The following is a 16,022-nucleotide window of genomic DNA, read 5'->3' on the forward strand; positions in this document are numbered from 1 at the left end:
GCCTGGCAGCTGTCAAATGCAGCAGAGAAAGAGTAGAGGTGGGGTAGGGGTGGAGGGTGGAAGGGAATCGGACAGAGCCCGATTCTTGCGCCTAGCTCTCACTCCCAGCACCTAGGACACCCCCCTCCCCAAGCCCCGCAGCCCCACTCCATTGCACTTGCCCTGCATCTCACTCACTCAACTCCAGCCCCCTCCCCTATTTAAACATTCCCGCAAGATTTTGGCAGAGAGCAGGAAACCGAGAGGACCCCTCTCTGCCCTCTGGGTTCTGTCAGGTGCTGTGGGGCAGTGGAGGAGCCAGCACCTGGGGGAAGCGACCTCCCTGTGCTGCAGGATAGAACCCACTTCTGCAACTCTGCAGTGACGCAGGCACAGTCCTGGCCAGGATGAGGGTTAGAGGGGTTGATGGGGGTGGGGGGGAAGGGGCAGGAGCAAAGGAATACAGTCTCAGAGAGGTACAGATGAAGGACAATGGGACAGAATCCCAAAGAAAAGGGGAACACTCAGAAAAGAAGAGGGTCACAGGGATTCAGAAGGAACAAGAGAGACACGGAGGGTGGTGTGTGTGTGTGTGTGTGTGTGTGTGTGTGTGTGTGTGTGTGTGTGTGTTGGAGAAGGATAAAGGTCAGATAGAAGTGGGAAAAACATGGGAAGGGAGGACGTTTTAGAGACGGACGGACGGACGGACAGGCCAGAGAGGGAAATAGCCCCCGGGGGGTGGGGAATGCAGGGAAGATCCTGTAGGGTACAGAAACCCAGGCAGAGGGATACAGAGACGACAGAGAGACAGAGACAGAGACACAGAGACAGAGACACAGAGAAACAGGAGACAGAGACAGAGAGATCCGGAGTGGTGTGTGTGTGGAGGAAGGATATATATATATATATATATATATATATATATATAGCGGGGAAGAGAAAAGAGGGGCAAAAGCGCACACGTAAGAGGACAGATTCAGAGAATAATTGGACACCCCCACCCCAGCGCCCACAAAAAAAAAATCAAAGGATGGCAGAGACTTTGCAAAGAGGGGTCAGAACCGAGGGAAGGGTCGCAGACAAACACCCAGAGGGAGAGGGAAAGAGACACAGAAAGGCGACGGGGGTAGGTGGGGAGGCGATACTAACCAGCCGCAGCACCTGCACAGGAAGGCTGCGGGCCAGGGACCTTGCAACGCCAGGACGCCCGCAGCCCCTGACCCGCCCCCTTAGCGCCCGCAGGCACCGCCTCCTCCCGCCGCAGCCCCCGCCGCAGCCTTCAGTCCCGCCCCAGCCCCTGCGCCTGCGCCTGCGCCCTGACTCCCGGCGGCTCAGCCAGCCCAGGGGGCGGGGCCGGACCCCTCCCCGCCCGGCTGCTTAATTCTGGTTCTGCTAATTCTTCCCACTGGCCCTCCTAATGCTTTGCCCCTGGCCTCTCGGGCACCTGACCCCGCCTCTTCTCCTTTGGGTCGCACCAACTGAGCCAACCAGGAAGTGCGTGCCGGCTGGACGCTTAGATTTCTCCCCTCCACTTTATTTATTGGGGGTCACACCCGACGGTGCTCAAGGCTTCCTCCTGGTTCTGCGCTCAGGGGTCACTCCTGAGAGAAACTGGGGGACCCTGTGGGATGCCGGGGATCGAAGCCGGGTCGGCCGCGTGCAAGGCAAGCGCCTCATCCATGCCTTGGTGTTTCTCTCTGCAGTCCGACGTGAACACTACGCCTCGTCCCCGTTGTTCCCTCACCAACTGGAACTTCCCACCCTCCCCAGTGGACCCTTAAGAATCTCTCCCAGGCACTTTGGTCCCCAAAACCCTCCGCGGTCCCAGACCCCACACCTTTGCCCAGCCCGGCAGCTCTGTACTCTGCAGGCATTTCATTTCTTTCATCGCACCCATTTCTCGTTCCTCTGTCTCTTTAATCCTGCCCCGACCCCGCCTGGCCTGGTGGCATATAAGCCCCTTAAAATCCGGCTCCTACTTTAGTCAGGCTGTTTTCTGACAATTCTAAACTCTACCTTCTTCAGTCCCTCCCCGTCCACCCGTGCACTCATTCTATCAACCAACCCCAAGCACGGCGAATTTGCAGCTTTGGTCCCAGCAATTCTGATCTCGCCCTTCCCTTAGTCCTGTTCACACCTACTCTCCTATTTCCCGATCTCTCTCATCCCCACCCCTTCTCACTGGGTCCCAGCCTCTGCCCCCCTAGCCTTTCTGAGCTAAGTCTAACTACACTCCTCTCCCCTGTTTTCCAGTTCCCGCTGCTCCTTCAGCCCGCCCCGTTCGCCCGTCCAACCCAATCAGGACAATTTCTCTCTCTTTCGGCCCCGCCTCCTAGGAGCCGCCCTCATCGGTGAAACTTTGGAATCCGAATCGGCGGTCTCAGCAGTCTCTCCGCACCGGAACCTTTGTTTGCTCCGCTTTCTGCTCGGGCCAGGAAGCCCTTCTCTGAACAATCAGGATTGTTTCCCACCCCTCGTGTCCCCATTACAACCTCCACCGTCATGGTCAGGCTTCTTTAAATAGCTTGCACTAGTTCTCTTTCCCGTGCTCCACCCCATTGCCTCTCGGGCCCAATCAGAGGTCTTCCTCCTATCATGCCCCGCCCTTCCGCTCTCCTAGTGCGTTTCTGCCCCTCCGTAAGCCTCTCGCCCCGCCTCCTTTAACACCTTGCTCTGCCTCTCCGCTTCTTTCCCCTGTGGCCCCGCCCCCTCCGGTTTGGAACCGTTAGAAACCTAGTGCACCTCCCAGCCTCAACCCCGCCCCCAATTTCTCTGGACCAATCGCATCCTTCTTCACGCCCACTGTGCCCCCTGCCCCCGCCCATCTCTTCCTCCCGTCCAATTACACCTGTCTCTCTCTCCGAGGCCCCGCCCCTCGGTCCCCGCCCCTTCAGCCCCGCCCCCCGTCCAATGCTGAGCTCAGTCTGCGTCTCGTCTTTCCGCGGGCGCCAGGGGGCCAGCAAGCAGCAGCCGGCGCCGGCGCCGCAGCCACCCGAGTCCCCGCCGCCGCTGCCCCCGCCGCCGCCGCCGCCGCCGCTACAGGAGCAGCAGCAGCAGTCTGCGGAGCCCGACCCCGCCGCGTCCCCGGCGGGTTCCCCGGCACCCCGCGGGCCCGGGGGCCGGCGCGCCGAGCCATGCCCCGGGCTGCCGGCGGCGGCCATGGGGCGGCACGGCGGCGGTGGCGACAGCGGCAAGATCGTGATCAACGTGGGCGGCGTGCGCCATGAGACGTACCGCTCGACGCTGCGCACCCTGCCGGGGACGCGGCTGGCCGGCCTGACGGAGCCCGAAGCGGCGGCGCGCTTCGACTACGACCCCGGCTCAGACGAGTTCTTCTTCGACCGGCACCCGGGCGTCTTCGCCTACGTGCTCAACTACTACCGCACCGGCAAGCTGCACTGCCCGTCCGACGTGTGCGGGCCGCTCTTCGAGGAGGAGCTCGGCTTCTGGGGCATCGACGAGACCGACGTGGAGGCCTGCTGCTGGATGACCTACCGGCAGCACCGCGACGCCGAGGAAGCGCTCGACTCCTTCGAGGCGCCTGACTCCTCGGCCGCCGCCAACGCTGCCAACGCGGGGGGCGCGCACGACGCGGGCCTGGACGACGAGGCGGGAGCGGGCGGCGGCGGCCTGGACGGTGCGGGCGGCGAGCTCAAGCGTCTCTGCTTCCAGGACGCGGGCGGCGGCGCCGGGGGGCCGCCAGGGGGCGCGGGCGGCGCGGGCGGCACGTGGTGGCGTCGCTGGCAGCCTCGCGTGTGGGCGCTCTTCGAGGACCCCTACTCGTCGCGGGCCGCCAGGGTGAGCGTGCTCTCGGGACCCCACCCCCGCCTCCCCTGGCTTGCTTGGCGCTCCCTGACCCTCGGAACCCCGTGGGCTGGCCCTGCCCCTCCGAACTTCCCCGACCCCGCGCTCCCAGACTCGAACACACCCCCCTCTCCCGACTAACCCCGCACCTTCAGACGTTTCTCCAACCTTCAAGAGCCCCACACCCCTCCCTGTCTCTTTAGAGCCTTAATTCCTTCCCCATCACGGATCTCCAGGGCTCTCCAAACTACTCCATACCGCCCTCCCAAGACCATCCTCAGCCCTGTCTCCTGAGCCCCTATAAACCCTGTAAACCATTTTGACCTCTCTTGGTCACCCCTCAGACCCTCAGAGACATCCCTGCCCCTAAACCCTCAGGGAACAAACCTTCCTACGCTGTCCCGTGCTCCCCCCTTAGCAAGTCCCACTCCAGCCTTCCCCTCCCACCCCCTTCCTCTCTCCAAGTTTGTCTCCCGTTTTTGACGTGTCCCGTTTCTTCTACGCTTAGCGTCTCAGATCTGTCCTCTTCCCAGCCTCCTGAACCCCTCTGTGACCCCCGCCCACTTGCTCCGCTCCGCCCCCCTCCCACTGACCCCTGTACGTTCCTGGGTCTGGGGGGCATCTCCGGTCCTGTAGCCCCTCTGTGTTTATGTCCCTTCCCGGATCCTCCCTGCCATTCCGGCTTCCCAAGGACTTTCCCAGTCTCTCCCAGAGCCCGGACCGCCTCTCCTCTCCTCTGCCCTCCAGCATCACCTCCTTCGTACCCACCTTCTCCCCTCCTGTACCCGCACAGCCCGTTCCATCTGCTATTCCTTTCCCCAAGGCTTCCCCGTCACTTTCTTCAGTCAAACCAAGAAAGAATTCCTGCTCCAGAACTTGGGCGCACCCCCCACGTTCTCAGTCCCCGTAACTTCCTCGCGAACAGCTCCCGATCCCTTCTCTGAGCCCTGCACTTCCGCGCGTCTCCTGCCCTTACTCAACGCCCCCACCCCTAGTTCAAAGCCCAAGACTGGGCTTCCCCCGCCAAGTGAGCCATAGAACCCGCTCCCCAGCCCTGTCGCTCCCCATAAGATCCCGGGTGAAATAGGTTTCCGCCCCCCAACTTGATTCTCCCCCGGACCCACTTCCTCTGCCTAACTTCTTCCAGGTGTTGGAAGAGGAGATGGTTGGAAATGGGGGGGAATTCGAAAGAGCGAGAAAGAGGCGCGCCTGGGGGGGGGCTCTAGGCTCCTGGGTCTCGGGGCCCCCTCCCCCCACCGTGCCGCGTCCTGGGCCGGGAAGGACGCGGAGCCGCAGTGCCGCATTCGCGCCTGGGGAGGGAGGGGGAGGGGACCCCGGAGGCACCGCATAAAGTTTGGTCCCCGGGAAGCGCTGAGTTGGCGAGATTTGGGGTGGGGTGGGGGGAGGTGGGGAGGAGGAGGTGCGGAAAGGACGCGGCCCTAGATGCCCCCTCTGGCCTCTGAGCTGGGGGTGGGGGACCCTCCCCCCACGGCCTGGGTCGCGTTTCCTCAGTCTGACCCCTTTGAAAAGTGCTGGGGTTGAGTCTTGGGGTCCGGGACGGTTTGAGAGGGTCACTCGTTTACTCTACATTTTTTCCTTCTTTTTTGGGGGTCTCCAAAGCACTTTGCATGGTCCAAGCGAGAAGAGCTGGAGAGAGTTGGGAGCCGCACAGAGTGGAGAGGGGTCGTGTGCCGGCTCCCCTCTTTCCCCTCCCCGGCCCGTAATCTCTCCTTTGCTTCCTACAGCGGGACCCCATGCTAGTTGCTACCCCTTTGGACTTTTGAGCCCCCTCTGGGCCCGGGGCGCTTTCCGGCCTCTCCCGGGCGCACTGCGGCGGGCGTCCCCCGCCCCTCGGCTGCGCCGGCGGCGCGGGGGTTAAGCGGGCTCGGGGCCCGCGGCGGCGCTGCGGCTGCGCAGGGACCGGCGCCCGCGGCTGCGCACTGCGGCGGGGGAGCTGTCCGCGGTACTGGCCACCGCGGTGCTGGCCGCTGCGCCCCGCCCCCGGCCCGCCCCCACTGCGGTGCCGCAGCCTCCGCCGCGCTCCCGGCTGGGGCATGCGCTCTGCGGCGGCCTCGGGCCTCTCGACCCACTGCGGAGAAAGGAGGAGGGGGCCGGGCCGAGCCGGGGGCGACCTGCTGCCCGCCCCCGGGGCCAGGGTCTGTGTGCAGCCTGAGCCTGACTCCCCACTTTGTGCCCCTCTGGCAAAGCTCGCCCACAGGCCCAGGCCCCCTGTGCCTGTCGCTCCTGAGACTTTGAACACTCACTCTTGTGGGCAGGACTTTGGTTCTCTTACTTCGTTCTGCAGAAAGCCGGCCAGCTGCCTCCCAACTCCCTGTACTCTGACCGAGGTCCCCTCAGCTCTCTTTGGCCTAAGCCTGTTCCCCCATGGTCCTTCCCCCCATGTCCAGACTGCCCCTCCTGACCTCACCGCCAGCCCCTGCCCTTCCGGAGCCTGTGCCTTACCCCTCTCCCTCTGAGCCACGGCCAGGCCTGGAGCCAGCAGCTCCCTTTGCGGGTGTGGGAGTTGTACATCGGCACTTTAAGGCCCCTTTCTTAGCCCTTGCTCTTGGGCATCTCCCCAATATTCTGATGAACCCTTGAGAACCCCAAGCCCTGTTTTTGAAACCAAGCTCTTAAGGCAGTTTAAGTTAGTCCTTACAATAACCCTGTAAATCTAGAGACTTGAAAAAACTGAGATCACCTTATCCGAATTTGGAGCAAGGGGCTTGAGCCCTCAGAATGCATGCTTTTGTACTCTTTTTTGGCAGGGGAGGGTTGGCCACACCTGTCGATGCTCAGGGGTTACTCCTGGCTGGGCTCATGAGACTCTATGGGCTGTCAAGGATTGAACCCTGCAGTGCCAAATGCAAAAAGCACCCTCCCCGCTGTGCTATGGCTCCAGCCCTGCTTCCTTACTTTTCACCTCTGGGTCCCACCTCTTCTGTCCTGTGTCCCCTCTCCCTGCGTGGCTGCAACCCCTAAACATCTGAGACCTGGTGTGGGGCCCCAGAGGCTGGGCAGTGGCTCCCAAGAAGCCATCCAGCTGTGTGCAGCCAGGTCCTTGCCCCACCACTGAGGGGTTCTTGTTGCCCCTACTTTCCCTCCTTTTCTCAAAGCATTTGGGGGTGGGGTAGGCAGTGGCAAGATCTAGGAAGTGATGGAGCCACTACGGGTTTGGGCCACCCGAATCTCCCTAGAGGTTGGCACTGGGAAGAGGTTACTCAGGAGGGTTTTGGGGACAGCTGGTCGACCAGATGCCTGGGTCACCTTTTGCCCTCTCTCTCCCACCCCGCCCACAGTATGTGGCCTTTGCCTCCCTCTTCTTCATCCTCATCTCCATCACCACCTTCTGCCTGGAGACGCACGAGGGCTTCATCCACATCAGCAACAAGACAGTGACGCAAGCCTCACCTATCCCGGGGGCGCCCCCCGAGAACATCACCAACGTGGAGGTGGAGACGGAGCCCTTCCTGACCTACGTGGAGGGCGTGTGTGTGGTGTGGTTCACCTTTGAGTTCCTCATGCGCATCACCTTCTGCCCGGACAAGGTGGAGTTCCTTAAGAGCAGCCTCAATATCATCGACTGCGTGGCCATCCTGCCCTTCTACCTGGAGGTGGGCCTGTCAGGGCTCAGCTCCAAGGCGGCCAAGGACGTGCTGGGCTTCCTGCGTGTCGTCCGCTTCGTCCGCATCCTGCGCATCTTCAAGCTCACGCGCCACTTCGTGGGGCTGCGGGTGCTGGGCCACACCCTCCGCGCCAGCACCAACGAGTTCCTGCTGCTCATCATCTTCCTGGCCTTGGGGGTGCTCATCTTTGCCACCATGATCTACTACGCCGAGCGCATTGGCGCCGACCCGGATGACATCCTGGGCTCCAACCACACCTACTTCAAGAACATCCCCATCGGCTTCTGGTGGGCTGTGGTCACCATGACCACACTGGGCTATGGAGACATGTACCCCAAGACGTGGTCAGGGATGCTGGTCGGGGCGCTGTGTGCCTTGGCCGGGGTGCTGACCATCGCCATGCCCGTGCCCGTCATCGTCAACAACTTTGGCATGTACTATTCGCTGGCCATGGCCAAGCAGAAGTTGCCCAAGAAGAAGAACAAACACATCCCCCGGCCACCCCAGCCTGGCTCCCCCAATTACTGCAAGCCTGAGCCCCCTCCCCCACCCCCGCCTCCCCACCCGCACCATGGTGGCAGTGGGGGCATCAGCCCGCCCCCGCCCATCACCCCGCCCTCCATGGGGGTGACAGTGTCCGGGGCCTACCCTCCTGGGCCCCACACGCACCCCGGGCTGCTCAGGGGGGGAGCGGGCGGGCTGGGGATCATGGGGCTGCCCCCGCTGCCGGCCCCAGGTGAGCCCTGCCCTTTGGCTCAGGAAGAAGTGACTGAGATCAACCAGGCAGGTGAGCAGGGAGCATTTGGAAGGAGGAGGTGGGGAGGCCTGGGGGTGCAAGAAGCAGCTGGGAAAGGGGCTGTGAGAGAACGCGGGGTTTTTGTGACAGTGACCACTTTGAGGGTTCCCGGGACCAGCGGCTGGGCACGGAGGGCAGATGGGGCTCAGGAGCGTTCCAGAGGGCTGTGGCCCAGAGGGACCAGGGCCAGCTGAGGCCACCCTGAGACAGCAAGGCAGTGGATGGAGCCACTGCCAGGTGACTGTTACTGCTGGGGGTGCTGAGTTTGGACATTGGGGTCTAGGAGTTCAAGGTCAGGGAGGCCTAAGATGGCCACGTGGGCAAACTGGTGCCCAGGTCCCAGGCTCCGCTGGGCTCAGGCAGAGGAGCAGGGCCGGGGCCAGAGTGTGGCGGTGCCCGTGCCTCCTGGGGTGTCCAGGCAGGAGAGGCTGGGGGCCTCCCACCCCCATGCTTTAAGTAGGTCAAGAAAAGGAGCTGGGCCGCCCGGCCCCCATTTCGCTCCCTCAGCTGCTGACCCAGTTTCTCACCAATTAAAAATAGCTGCAGTCAGAGCCTGGGGACCCCCAGCCCCCCTCCCTCAGCTGTCACCTCAACCCTTCTCCAGCACGCACTTTGCCGTGTCTGGCACCCTTGCCGGACCCCCACCTCACCCCATCACCCCGTGTCCCAGCCCAGCCCCTATCTCCCTCACGCCTGCCCCCATGCCCCACAATGCAGGCAAGCCCCCCACCTTGTTTGAGGACCCAGACTCCCCACTCTGCCCCACTGTGCAGCTCCCCCAGGACACAGGCTTTTGTTCCCCCTTCTTGACTCCCAGCCCCAAGCCTCACTCTCTCCTCTGTCTCTGACCCCTCCGGGGGCACAGATCCCCGCCCCAACGGTGACCCGGCGGCGGCGGCACTGGCCCATGAGGACTGTCCAGCCATCGACCAGCCAGCACTGTCCCCCGAAGACAAGAGCCCCATCACCCCCGGGAGCCGGGGCCGCTACAGCCGTGACCGAGCCTGCTTCCTCCTCACGGACTATGCCCCTTCCCCTGATGGCTCCATCCGAAAAGGTGAGGCACCTTCCCCACCCCCGGGGCACCCTCACTCCCCCTCTCCTCCCTGGGGAGGCAGGGAGAGGGGCATGGGGGGAGGTGCCCACTTCCCCTCCCTCATTCCACGGCCCCCTCCTCCCTCCCAGCCCCTGCCCCAGCCCCAGTTTCCTCTCCACTGAGCCTTCACCTGTCTTTATTCCATCTCCATCCCCCCCACCTCCCCCTGGACCTCTGGCCTCTTCCCCCACCCCCAGCCACTGGTGCTCCCCCACTGCCCCCCCAAGACTGGCATAAGCCAGGCCCCCCAAGCTTCTTGCCCGACCTCAACGCCAACGCTGCGGCCTGGATATCCCCCTAGCGGACGGCCCCCTCCCCCCGGGGTAAGTACCCCCGCCTCCCACCCTCTCCCTCTGACTAACACCCCCGAGAACATGCACCCCCACTGACCGAGACTCCTGTCCCCCTCTGTGAAGAGTGCCCCCACCCCGACACTGACCCTGTCCGCTGCTCCCAGGGCCTGCTCTGCCCCTCACTCATCCCGAGAACTAACCCCCACCCTCCACCGCACGTCTCAGCTCCACAACTGACCCCCCATGCCCCTCATCTCCCTGCACCTACCCCCTCACCTTGCTTTGTGGATCAGTCTAGAAAAGGGGGTGCACACCCAGGCTGCTCCTCTAGGTGCCCGGTGGGGAGAGAGACTCAGCCCCCCACTCCTGACCTCTCATGGACTGCACTGGAGTCTGAGGGGACAGGGAGGGCAGCAGTGAACAGAGACAGGGGCCACCCTGGACCCCCATTTGCTTTTGAGAGGCAGAGTTAGAAAGCTAACCTTGGAGTGACACGGCAGGAAGGGGATCTACTGTGGGGGGAGCAGAGGGACTTCCACCGGGGCCAGAATCTCCATTCTGCTGTGACTCTGACCATGACCTTCACTGAGGAGGGGACCCAAAGGGGCACACCAGGGACTGGGACTGGCAGAGCAGCAGGAAAGCAGGGCCTGGTGCGGGGCCCGCTGGGGCAGCCCAGCTCCAGGGCCCCTTGGACAGAGAGGGACACGGGGACACACAGATGGATGAACGGCAGGAGGCCAGGCAGGTGGGAGGGGCAGGCTGGAGAGGAGCATCTTTGTCAGGGCTGTGGAGATGGAGACGAAGGAAGAGGCGGGGAGTTGGGGCCTGGGGGGGTCTGGGGGTAGCAAGGGGCAGTGAGTGGACAGTTTGCAGAGGACTCATTCAGCAAAAAGAACAGACTTCCATTCTGTACTCCATCCCCCGAGTCACCCTCACTTCCCCCACGGACTCCCCCAGGCACGGCGCTAGGCTGAGCGCTGGCCGGATGTGGCCGCAGGGTTGACCATCCTGAGGCCTGGGTGACTACTATCCGGTTTGCAAATAAAACTTTATTGGAACACAGCCATCGTCACATCCCAGCCGAGACACAAACCAGGTGGCCTAGGGGGACTGAAAATAGTCCCTCTCTGGCTCCTGACAGGAAGCGGGTGCCGGTCCTGCTGGGAGGCAGCAGAGAGCAATGTCACATGCCCCCAAGTGACAGGGACACAGGAACTCGTCCTCAGGCGACATCAGCCCTGGTGCCTGTCACTGAGGGAGCCCCTGCCCCACATGGCTGCTCTGTTGGTGCCACTGTGGCGGGGTTGGCCTGTTCTTGAGCCTACTGCCCTTCAAGGACAGGGACATAGCTTGCTCATGGCGGAGAGCACTCACTGTGCACACGGCTGGCCCGGGTTCGATTGCTGACACTGCACAGGTCCCCCAAGCCCTGAGTTCAGAGCCAGAAATGAGTCCTGAGCACAATCTTCAGTGAGGAGGGGCCTCCAGCCCTGCAGGGATGAGGAGCAGGCGCCAGAGGGCAGATAGCAGGCACCAGACGGACCTTGGGGCGAGCCCACCGGAAGACAGACTTCAGCTTTGCAGTGACAGACCATCTGCAGGTCACTCAAAGGACATCCCTCTCCTTACATATGGGCCTGTGATCTTATGGAGCCAAACTGGGGGAGCCTCCTGAAATGACCTGTCGGCCCCCCACAGCACCACAGACAGAGATGAGTTGCCGCAGACTATCTTGTCCCCCTGTGCCCCCCTCCTTGAACCCCCACCCACCATTCTCCATTTCCATCTCACCCCCAGCCCGTCCCCCGCACCCTTATCCCCACCGTGCTTGCACCCAGTCCTGTTCCTACCCTTTGTCTCTCACCCCTCTAGGTCTGGATGGGCCCCTGGAGTTTGGAGTGTGGGAGTAGGGAGGGTTTTGGGGACGTGGGCGTGGGAGGAGGAGGTGCTGGGGAGGGTCTTTGCTTCTCTGCCTCTGATGCCGAAATCCATTCATTCGAACTCAAATGATGGCCAGAGCCGATGGGGTTGACTGAACCCTCGTCCCACACCCCTTCTTCCTCACTCCGTCCTCCCCTCCACTGTTGCACCTCCACACCCTTCCCAGCACCCCACAACCCCTCCCTTCTTCCCCTTCCCTACAAGCCACCTGACCCCCCTCCTGATGTGCAGGTGCCCCTTCCTCCCCTTCCCTCCCTGCCTCAGTCACCCCGGAAGCTCCTTCCACATTTGAAGTCCACCACCCCATCTCACTGCTTCCCTCCCCCGGAAAACACCAGAGAGGAGGAAGAGATTCCGGCGTTTCTCCATCCCCCCAACAGTGAAGCTGTGTTGGGGGGTCCCCCCTGACCGCCCTCTCCCTGCTGTGACTATGTATATTTCTGTCCCCAGCTCTTGTCACCGCCTGAGACCGCGCAAGACCCTCGGTCCCCCCCGCCCCTCCCCCCCAGGTTAGCAACGGGAATGGCTGGGAGGGGGGCTTTCCCCACACTGGGGTCCCGAACCCCCCTGGGCCTTCTCGCCTCTGGGCAGGAGACTCCCCACAGTGCCTCAAGGTGCCTGGAACTCCCCTAGACATCGCTTCGGAGATACCCCAAAGATTTCCACAAACCTCACAACAGCTCCTCAGCATCAGATCCATGCCCCCCCCCCCGCCCCTCCCCACAGCCCTCCTGTCCCTGAACAGAAGCTCTGCGCAAAACACTAGGCCACATCTGGGCCCTTGAGCCCCTTAAAGACACCCGATCCATGGCGACAACACGGATGGGGGGCCCTTCCCATGCACACTACTCTGGTTCCATCCTGGCATGCCCTAGGGGCCCCAAGCCCCACCAGGAGTGAGCCCTGAGCACCACTGGGTACACCATACCCCCCAAAAAAACAGACCAGGAGCATACACCCGCTCGAGCCCCCACTACCATTCCACCTTTTCGTACACCTTGGCCAGCACCCCTGCAGCCCCCCATTCCCACCCAGGTTCCCTCCACTGGCTGCTCCCCACGTGCATTCCACCGAGCTCCCCATGCCCTGCTGCCCATCTGCCTCGCTGCCCCCACCTTTTGCCTCAGATGAGGGGACCAGGGGGGGGTGTGGGCTCGGTGGGGATGGATGGGGCGGGGGCTGGTGGGAGCCACCGCGCCCCCTAACCCCCGTCTCCCTCCCCACCCCTGTCTGACCTTGTTCTGATGCCAACTGACTGTGCCCTTTGTCACCTCTCTCCCCACCTCCTCGGCCTGTCCCCTCTCCGCCTCCTGCTGTCTGTCTGTCCGTCTGTCTTGGTTGTCTGTCTCTCTTCGTCCATCTGTCTCTCCTCTCTGTGTCTCTTTACTGCCTTTCTTTCTGTCTCGGGGTCTCTGCACCCCCATGCTCCCCCACCCCATATTTCTGCCCCCAGGTTACGAGAAATCCCGCAGTCTAAGCAGCATCGCTGGCCTGAGTGGGGTGTCCCTGCGCCTCGCACCCCTTACCACTCCCCCTGGCTCTCCCAGCTCTCCCAGGACCACCCGCCGTGCTCCCCCCACCCTGCCGTCCATCCTCTAGCGCTCCCCTACCCCCCTGTGGGGGGTCTCGGGGGTGACAGGGAAGAAGGTCAAAGGAGCTGCGGGTGGGGGGGTGGGAATAGGGTTTTTACTTTTAAGAAAAAAAAAGTCAACAATATGCAACCGAGAGACGCCAGCAGACACCCCTGGGCCCCTCCCCCCCACCGGCCCCCCAAGATGGGGGGAAGGAGCCAAAGTCCAGCCCTGCCCCCTAGCTCCCCTCCCCCAGAAATAAAGCTGCTCAGGTCTCCGAGAGCCATAGGAACCCTGTCCCCGGCACCTCGTGCAGAAGCGTCAGAACCACGTGACCAACATCTCGGGGCTCCCCTCCTTGCTCTGCATGTCTGCCCCGGCCTGGACGCCCCCCTCAGCAATAAGCCTCGGACTGCATGCCGCCTTCCAGGGATGGGCGCTGGGCAGGGGCGGGACCCTCCAGGGGGTCAGGCTGACCATTTAGCCAGAGGGTCCCCGGCCTCCAGTTTTCACCCCTGGAGGGCAACCCAGCAAGTACTGATCACGGGGGGGGGGGGGGGGGGGGGGCCGGGGGGGGGGAGGGAATAACACTGTGGGGGAAGAGGGCTCAGTCACTCAGTCCCCCAAAATGGCAGAGTCAGATGGGGGTGGGACTCAGGGGTCCTGCACGTGCTCGCAGCCTCCCTCTGCATGGACTCCGAGCACCCTCCAGCCCCCTGGATGATCGGCTCTTGCATACTAAGTTTCTCCCCTTTGCCAGAGACCCGCACCCAGAACCCCCAACACTGAGCCTGGCGCCCTGCTTCCCCTGACCCCCACAGGCTCCGGGGACAGCCACTGCGCATGGGATGCCTCCCCTCCACTGCGCCCCGCCTCCTAGCCCCTCCAAACTCTCCAAGACTAGACCCCCTTCCTCCTTTCAGCTCACTTTCAGCCTCTGGGATGCGCCAGATCCTTCCTACAAATCGGACATTCCCTGGAGACACCCCCAGAACCTCAGGCCGTCCCTACCCTTCTCCGTTGCCCCAAATCTCAGACATTCACCTCAGGTCCCCTGTGGCCCGCGCCACATGCGCTTGCCCTGGAAGCAGGACTGGGGACCCAGACCTTCCCAGGGCTGACCCTGCCTCCCAGATCTCCTTCCCTTAAGGGGTCAGAGGAGTCCATCCGGGTCACCCTGTCTTTCCGGAGTCCGAAGGGGACCAGTGTCGGGGTTTGGGGGCTGAGCCAAGTACCAAGGCTGACGCTGCTCAGCGGTCCCTGGGGCAGTGGGAGCCCCGCCCCGCCCTAGGCTGCGCGGATGGTAGGGGCGCTGACTCAGGGGTCAGGGGGTCACCCGCCCACCGCCCCCTCCATAACGGCGGGTGGGAAATCATCTCACACCCCATCCTGGCTCAAGGACTCGCTACCTCCCCCACGCCCAGACATCGTTCCGGGCCCCCCATTTTCTTAGAGGACGTCCCCCGTTTTGGAGTTGGGGGTCCCCAGAATTAGCCGCTCCTCTCCCTCCGCTCCAGGACCTCAGGACCTTCCCCTCTCCCCCAGACACCCGAAGGCTGGTGGGGAGTGTCACTGAGCACGATTCTTGATGCAATGATTCCTATGCAAGGGGCATTTCCAGTCCCCCTCCTTCCCCTGGCCCCTAAACCCTGGCGAATCAGGGGGGCGGGGCGGGGCGGGTTTCGGTGGGGGTGGGGCGGGGCAAAGGGCTAGGGGCTGCGTCACCAGGGTTTGGGGGGCGGGGACGATTCTATTGCCAAAGGGTTTAACTTCTTTACAAACACCCCGAAATCAAAAGCCAACTCCCCCCACACCCCCCGCCCCTGACCCTCAGGAGCCCGATGCGGGTGGGGAGAGTCTTTTCCAGTCTCCTGACCTAGCCGATCCCCGACACCGAAGCCCGCTTTTTAGTTCAGCTTGAAACACCACGGTCATTAGAAACGAGAAAAACGAGATTCCCGCGCCCCAGCAACCCCCCGCCAACAACATGCGTGGGGTCGGGGAGGCGAGCGGCGGGGAGTAGCCCCGCTCCCCCCGCCGGGGTGCCGCACGCACACGCATGCGCTGCATGACGCGCCCCCCGCACGCATGTCGCGCCCCCTGCGCCCGGGAGCACGGACACGGGCCGGGGGCGCGGCTGGGGGACGGGATGGCGGGGGGAGGGGGCTTCCCGCGCTCGGCGGCTTCTCCCTGACACGCACGCGCGCGCGCGCGCACACACACACACACACACACATACACACACACAGCAATAAGTTTCTCTCACTCAAACGTGGGTGGGGCGGGCCTGGCCAGTGGTGTTGGGGGGCGGTGATGGCAGTGAGGGGGTACTCTCAGGGATGGGGCGGGGGTCCGGAGTCCGTGTGGGGGAGGGGAGGTCTGTAAAAACGTCCAATTCTGGTGCTAATGGCGGGTCTTCCCAGCCCACCCCCAGGGCCGGGAAGAAGGGTCGCTATGGTGCCTCCCCCAGGCCTCCCCTACGCCCACCCAGGGTGCATGAACCGCCCAATGCAGAAGCTGCCGCATGTCACCCCCCCAAAGAAAAAGTGTCATGCCCCCCCTTCCCACCACCCTCACTCCCACCAAAATAAAAGTTTCCTTTTCATTTAAAAGTTTCCACCCATCAATCGGCTGGTTCGTGCTGGGGGGTGAAGGTTGGGGGCACAGGAGGGAGTCTTCAAGGGTGGGGGGAACTATGAAGGGGGGAAAGGGAATGCACGTTGATGTGCATCTGCCCTGGAAGGGGCTCTCACAGAGCTATGTATGTGTGTGTGTGGGGGGGGGTGAGTGCCCCCTGCCTCAGTTTTCCTGATGAAATCAGTAAGAGCTTGTTCAGACTTAGAAGAAAAGAACTGGTAAGTTTGGCACCTGGGTGCTACAAGCTTCTGCGGAGCCAGGCTGACAGGATCCCAG

The 16,022-nt window shown here is 63.0% G+C and overlaps 1 protein-coding gene across 3 annotated transcripts; it reads left to right on the forward strand.

Annotated features, from left to right (window-relative positions):
- The first annotated feature begins 2,529 nt into the window (after positions 1–2,529).
- Positions 2,530–13,669, forward strand: KCNC3 (potassium voltage-gated channel subfamily C member 3). Of its 3 annotated transcripts, none has more exons than XM_056136053.1 (5): positions 2,530–3,777; positions 7,083–8,196; positions 9,071–9,262; positions 9,499–9,624; positions 12,992–13,130. In XM_056136053.1, exons 1-4 carry the CDS (start codon positions 2,890–2,892, stop codon positions 9,600–9,602), a joined length of 2,298 nt encoding a protein of 765 aa, XP_055992028.1. In that variant the 5' UTR covers positions 2,530–2,889; the 3' UTR covers positions 9,603–9,624; positions 12,992–13,130. The 3 variants fall into 3 exon arrangements, with proteins under 3 accessions (XP_055992028.1, XP_055992029.1, XP_055992026.1); XM_056136054.1 differs by lacking the exon at positions 9,499–9,624 and adding an exon at positions 11,989–12,047 and having other exon boundaries at positions 2,537–3,777; positions 12,992–13,126; XM_056136051.1 differs by lacking the exon at positions 9,499–9,624 and having other exon boundaries at positions 2,540–3,777; positions 12,992–13,669.
- Positions 13,670–16,022: the final 2,353 nt, after the last annotated feature.

Source organism: Sorex fumeus, unplaced genomic scaffold (assembly GCF_029834395.1).
Source record: "Sorex fumeus unplaced genomic scaffold, SorFum_2.1 ptg000122l, whole genome shotgun sequence".
Classification (NCBI taxonomy): Eukaryota; Metazoa; Chordata; class Mammalia; order Eulipotyphla; family Soricidae; genus Sorex; species Sorex fumeus.